Source organism: Populus trichocarpa, chromosome 14, assembly GCF_000002775.5.
Source record: "Populus trichocarpa isolate Nisqually-1 chromosome 14, P.trichocarpa_v4.1, whole genome shotgun sequence".
Classification (NCBI taxonomy): Eukaryota; Viridiplantae; Streptophyta; class Magnoliopsida; order Malpighiales; family Salicaceae; genus Populus; species Populus trichocarpa.
The window spans coordinates 17,652,622-17,659,343 of NC_037298.2; the positions used below are offsets into that span (position 1 = coordinate 17,652,622).

Below are 6,722 nucleotides of genomic sequence, written 5' to 3' on the forward strand. Positions count from 1 at the left end.
TTTGTTTCTCATTAATGGTGCGTAATAGATTTTTATCCCTCATTAATGTCATTAGAAGAAAATAACACTCCAGCCACTTCAATCCATTAAAACTTCAATCCATTAAAACGACAAAATTTAAAAATTATAAATGCTCTCTGAACTACTCAAATAAATGATTCACAATTCTTTTTCTCCAAGCATTCATACTTTTATTTTGGAACATTTATCATACCTAAACAAGAACAAACACTATTGTTCTTAGAATTTAAAGCCTTTTATTTCATTTATTACAATCTTTTATTTATAGTCACTGACTTTATTAGGGATTCCTAAACCCCACTTAAAGAAATTGTTTTGCAGGTATTAGGACTTCTACTATCAATCATATATTTTCTAAGCTCTAAAAAAGAAAATATGAATTTGAATGTATGATTAACCATTATCTAAAAATTAAATAGCCTTATTTATGAATATTTTAGATTTTGAAACATCAATAACTAAACAAATATGATATATTAACTCTACGTGGTTGTTATTTTAGACAGTATTTGAGAATGCAGTTCAAACCGCGTTTCTTAAAAAAATTTAAAATTGTTTTTGCTTAAAATTAATTTTTTTTATATTTTCATATTATTTTGATATATATAATATATTGATATTAAAAATAATATTTTTAAAATAAAAAAATATTATTTTAATAAATTTCTAAATAAAAAATATTTTAAATCCACCACCATAAACTCGCCCCTCTTCCACTCCTGGAAGTAAAGGTCATAAACAATATTATAATGTTCAAACATTCCGAAGGTAATGCATGTTTCTTTACTTTAATTAAATTAAATGCAAATCTAAAAATTTATAATTTAGAGAGAAGATAAAAAATTTCCTCCACAAGAAAGAGGAAAGAAAAAAAATGGCGGTGGCAGGTTTCTACAGGAGAGCGCTTCCTTCTCCTCCTGCCATTGAGTTCGCTTCTCCAGAAGGCAAGGTAAATCTTACTTGTTCCTTTTTCTCTCTCTAAGTTTCTGTATTTTCTTGTTTGATTTGTTTTGTGGGTAATTGTATCATTCTTCATGGAATGCTTCAGCAACTGTTCACTGAGGCACTTGAAGGAGGGACCATGAATTCGTTTTTCAAATTAATATCTTACTATCAAACCCAGTCAGAGCCTGCCTACTGTGGACTTGCCAGCCTTGCCATGGTCTTAAATGCCCTAGCAATAGACCCTGGAAGAACATGGAAAGGTAATAAATAGCATATGAATAAATCCGCTTCCAAATTGATCAAAATTGAAGAGATGCTGAGTCAAAAATTTGGTAATTTTTTTTTTAACTTTGATATGATTAATCAGGCCCATGGAGATGGTTTGATGATTCAATGCTTGATTGTTGTGAACCCTTGGTTAAGATCAAAGAAAAAGGCATTACATTTGGGAAAGTTGCTTGCTTGGCTCATTGTAATGCAGCTAAAGTTGAAACTTTTAGGACAAATGAAATCACAGTTGATGGTTTTAGGAGATTTGTGGTTTCTTGTAATTCTTCAGAGGATTATTATATCATTTCATCGTACCACAGAGGGGCTTTTAAACAGGTGTGATAATAACATCTTTTTTTAATAAGTAATCTTGGGGTTGTTTTTTCATCATTTTTTGAAAAAAAAAAGAAAAAACAGGATTGATTTGTTATTGTTTGATTGCAGACTGGAAGTGGTCATTTCTCCCCAATTGGAGGCTATCATGCTGGAAAGGATATGGTTCTTATCTTGGATGTTGCCAGATTCAAATACCCACCTCACTGGGTTCCTCTTGAACTTCTTTGGGAGGCTATGAATACTATCGATAAAGCAACAGGACATCATAGGGGGTATACTTCTTACTATCTATTCTATTGCCTATAGACTGGGCGGTATATTTCTCTTTCTGTCTATACTTTTGACTTAGTATGTGTTTTATAATTCCCTGAGATAAGATTATATGTGATTGTATTTTCCGGTGCTGAGTACCAGGATGTGCTCTTCTTTTTTTCCTGCCTATATGTACTTCTCATTTGTACGTTATAACCAGAAGAAAGGTGATTGGAAAAATAATTTTGCTATATTATATCTTCATTCTCAAATGCAGATTTTATTTTACGTTGTGAAATTTAAACTAGATTCTTAATGACATTGTTTGTTCAAGATAACTTGTCATCTTTGCATTTGAGTGACTTTTGTTAATTACATAGAAACCTTGAGATTATGGTGGTCAGTGAGCTAAACCTAATTTTGCCATTTTGTTGTGGTTTTACTTTTCAGGTTCATGATACTTTCAAAGCTTGACAAAGCATCATCTATTCTTTATACTTTGGTACTGTTTTTATTTTATTTTATTTTATTTTTTGCTGGTTCTGTGACAAGCAACCTTGTTGTTGTGGCACTTCAGGGAAAATACTCGCAGTTAATTTTTTCTCTCTCGTATGCAATGCTTTGGAGTGTGAACAAATAGTTGGAATCAATTTCATAGTTTTTGACTAATAATTTATCTCAAGCACTTGAATGGATGTTAGATTGTATGAAGCAAACAAGCCCCATTCCTTGATAAATTTCATGAATATCGGAACTGTTCTTAAAAAATTAATTTCTGTAATTGTTAAAGTAAGACAAACCAGGATCTTGTTTGGAAATGTGATCCTAAACTAGAAGTGGTAAAGGTAAAAAACTAGCAGTGTGACTGATTGTTTTTCTTGAGAGTGATAAGTTTCTGCCACTGTATTCTTCTCACATGAAATATGACATTCTTTGTTTTTCATTTACAGAGGCATGAGTTTTTGCTTGAGATGTGCTTCCATTGCCAATTTGTTATTGTCATTCTGCTTGTCACAAACCATTGTTTTCTGAAGACATACTGATCATGTCTGCTTCCTGTTGTGGATTATCTGCAGAGCTGTAGGCACAAGGGTTGGAGCAGTGTTGCCAATTACTTGAGTGCAGATGTTCCCCACCTTCTGAAATCAGAGGATGTAAAGGATGTAGAGGAAGTACTCTCTGTTGTGTTTAAATCACCACCTGCTGACCTCAGAGAGTTCATCAAATGGGTTGCAGAAGTTCGGAGACAGGATGATGGGGGTATAATCTTAAGTGAAGAAGAGAAAGGAAGGCTTTCCATCAAGGTGTTTTCATGGCTTCTCAATATACTCTATTTTTTTAATCTTTCTTTCCCTCTTTTTCCTAAATTACATCTCCTTGAAACTTGAAGTTGATATCAACCTTTGTTACCTTAAAGTTCATAGACCCACTTCTCACTGTTGTTTTTCTTTCTGGTGTTTTCCTTCAACAAAAAGAAGGCCCTGGAAATAAAATCTTTTGATAGAAAATTCTGTTCTTTAAATTGTGAGGTTTGGGATTTCAGGAAGAGGTGTTGAAACAAGTACAAGGGACTGAACTATTTAAATATGTGACCAGATGGTTGATTTCTGAAATTTCAACATGTAAAGGCGCAATTTCAGGTCACAACAATGAATTGCCTGAAATTGCTGCAAATGTCTGCTGCCAAGGAGCAAAACTTTTGACTGAAAATTTCAGTTCACTGGATTGTATGGTCTTTAAGAAAGCAGGTGTGAAATTTTGGAAAAGTGATGGTGAAAAGCCTGTAACAGTGGTGTCAGGAACTGTGTTTACTGACGGCTCTGAACAAGGTGTTGATATGCTGGTTCCTTTATCTCAGACAGCGGCCAGCAGTTTGTGTGATCTAGATCAGAATGGTTGCCATGGATTCCATCCGTCTGCTGGAGATGTTTTATCAGTTCTCATATTTTCCCTACATCAAAATACATGGTCCAATATTAAAGATGAGAAACTTCAGGCAGAAATCAATTCTCTGGTATCAATTGACAATGTCCCCCCTCTGCTTCAAGAGGAGGTATTGTTTTGGATTAACCTTTCGTTCTTCCTTTTTTTTTTTTTTTCAGTTTGATTCCAAGTTAAACTGCTATCATTTCGTAGTTTTTTACTTCTTTTTCTGTTTTTAGTTACAAAAAATTACATTCCATACTGGTTTGATCATGGAAGTAAGTCGCCGCACAGTTGTCCAACTCTATAGGGCTTCTAGATCAGGCTTTGGTATAAGCTCTAATTTCCTTGGAAGCATGCCAATACAGTATGAACAGAGCCCCAAGTGATATGCTTCAGAATGGCAGTGTAGTTGATAACTTATTGTGTCTGATATCCTACAGGGATCTGGTATTTAATTTTGCATATTTCGGGTTCCTAATTTATTTATCAATTGGTGAAATAAATCAGATTACTGAGAGATGTTATTTAACACCGACACATTTTCAAGAAGAGAAAAGGTTTTATGAAATAGACTGAGATTTAATGACTCTAAGCACGCACTGAAAGATGCAAAAGTTCAACATGGATTTTGAGATCATTATCTCCTTTCTAGGAAGTAGTTCCCAGTTTAAAGTCCCTGAAAATGAAAACTGGTTGGAAAACCAGGTGATGCTGATGTATGAGGTTGAACGAGCAAACGATTATTAACTACACCAACCTGTTTTCTCTTAAAGGATTTGTAATGGTAATGTTATCTATTCAGAACTTCAGGTCCAAGGCTGCTACATTTGAAGTTTCTTTTCAAAGGAGAGGTCTGCATATTTTGGGTTCAGTTAATAGTTGCTGTTGTCACATGAAATTGAAGTGAATATCATTACTGTGGCAGTCACAAATGCTTATTTGAAATATTTATTAGTAGCATTCAACTTCCATTGAAGCTTTTATCGTTGTTACATTCTTTGGCTATCGATGAATTATTATTAGTAGCATTCAAACACCCGTGTTGTTTTTGGTCTTGACAGGTTCTGCATCTACGGCGGCAGCTCCATTTCCTAACAATTGATATTGGCCTTGCATCTGCATCATGACCTTTCCACTTTTTCTTCCTCTCTGATATCTTCCGGACAAGGTTCATAACGCATACAGCTTGCCATCTTAAGCATTTGATCGGGTATTTAATACTAAAGATTTAAAGGATTTACTTGCATGACAGGTTGAAGAGTGTGCAAAAGATAAACACTACCACATGATGTAAGAGAGTTTATAGATTTTCAAGTTTAAATGCCAAGGACAAAACCATTAGCTTTTCTGTGATAATAATACCAGCGAATTCGATCACTTGCAGTGTGTGTGTGTGTTACATATTTTCTTTTGTTTTCAACTTGAATCTTTGACTTTTGTTTCTGGCTAGCTTATCCCTTTATGTTGAAGCATTTCAATCTTTGACTTTTCTTGAATCGAATGGATATCTTTCTATGGATTGAGCTCTTCTTACTTTGAATTTTCAATGGTTAAAATTTCGTTCTTGGTGGTTGATTGAAATGTTTTAAAATTATTATTATTATCATTATTTTCTTTAAAGAAACCCAAATTATTAATTTAAAATCAATGGTTTTGATTTCACAAATATAATAATTATCCAAATATATATATTGTTTGTTGTTATAAAATATATAATTATATATATTGAATGTCCATTAGAATCTCCTAGATTTTATGACTCTTGAGTTTATTTTCTTGGTTTTCTATGACACTTGAATTTTCTAGTGTTTTTTAATGTTTTTATTTTTTTTTTCCTATAAATAGACTATTTGTCTTGTATTCTAAGGACTGAGAAAATATATATAAAAGAGGTATGAATTTCTCTTAAGTTTTATTCTGAATATACATGTTCTTATTTGTTCTTTATTTTTTTAACATGTTATCAACACGATCACTCTATTTAATTTATATTGACATGTATGAACTATTTGGTTTTGTACCTTATGTTACGTGGCTGATATCAATTTTAATTTTTTTTCTTTTCATTATTGTTCATACTTTATGGAATATATTTGGTTATGTAACTTATTTTAACAAATTTTATTTCCTTATTCATCGAGATTTAAAGTTCCTAAAGGACTAGTAATGTAAGTTCATGAAGAATTAAATAAATCAAATATAATTTTTGAAGAACTAGTATTTCTAAAGAACTAAATAAATAGTAGTCTTAAAAGATTTATATTTTTTTATATTCATGATTTTATTTAATAAGTTTTTTTTAGATAATGTTGAATTTGATGAAACTTGAATTTATTGCTCTTGATATATCTGAGAATATTTTTTTCGCCATGGATCTTTGACGCTGAGATTCATCTTGAAGCTATGAATCTTGGAGAGACTATAAAAGAAGAAAATAATGCATCCTTATAGGATCGCGCAAAAACAATAATTTTCATTCGCCACCATTTCCATGAAGGATTAAAAGTTGAATATCTTACAATAAAAGATTCTTTTGTTTTGTGGCAAAATCTAAAGAAAAGATATAACTATCAAAAGTTTACCATATTTTATTAAGCTTATTATGATTGGTTGCACCTGAGGTTGCAAGATTTAAATCAGTTAGTGAATATAATTCGATTCTTTTTAAAATTACATCACAGTTGAAATTGTGTGGTGAAAATATTACAGTTCATCAAATGTTAGAAAAAACATTCTCACTTTTCATACCTCAAATATTATCTTGAAGCAACAACAATTTAGAGAACGTAATTTTAAGAGGTATTTAGGACTAATTTTATGTCTTTTTATGGCTGAACCAAATAATGAACTTTTGATAAAAAAAAATTATCAATTATATTCCACAGGTTCTAAGCCATTTCCTGAAATGAATGAAATCTTTGTTCAAAAAACAAGAAAGAACTAAGGGTATAGATATGGAAAAAATAAATGAA

General features: G+C 31.8%; 1 protein-coding gene across 4 annotated transcripts; it reads left to right on the forward strand.

Moving 5' to 3' along the window:
- Positions 1–773: 773 nt before the first annotated feature.
- On the forward strand, positions 774–5,127 carry LOC7455714 (glutathione gamma-glutamylcysteinyltransferase 3). Of its 4 annotated transcripts, XM_024584430.2 has the most exons (9): positions 777–970; positions 1,070–1,226; positions 1,334–1,572; positions 1,681–1,844; positions 2,275–2,326; positions 2,901–3,128; positions 3,368–3,877; positions 4,812–4,918; positions 5,003–5,127. In XM_024584430.2, exons 1-8 carry the CDS (start codon positions 896–898, stop codon positions 4,875–4,877), a joined length of 1,491 nt encoding a protein of 496 aa, XP_024440198.1. In that variant the 5' UTR covers positions 777–895; the 3' UTR covers positions 4,878–4,918; positions 5,003–5,127. The 4 variants fall into 4 exon arrangements, with proteins under 4 accessions (XP_024440200.1, XP_024440199.1, XP_024440198.1 ...); XM_024584432.2 differs by lacking the exon at positions 3,368–3,877 and having other exon boundaries at positions 774–970; XM_052446700.1 differs by having other exon boundaries at positions 4,812–5,127.
- Positions 5,128–6,722: the final 1,595 nt, after the last annotated feature.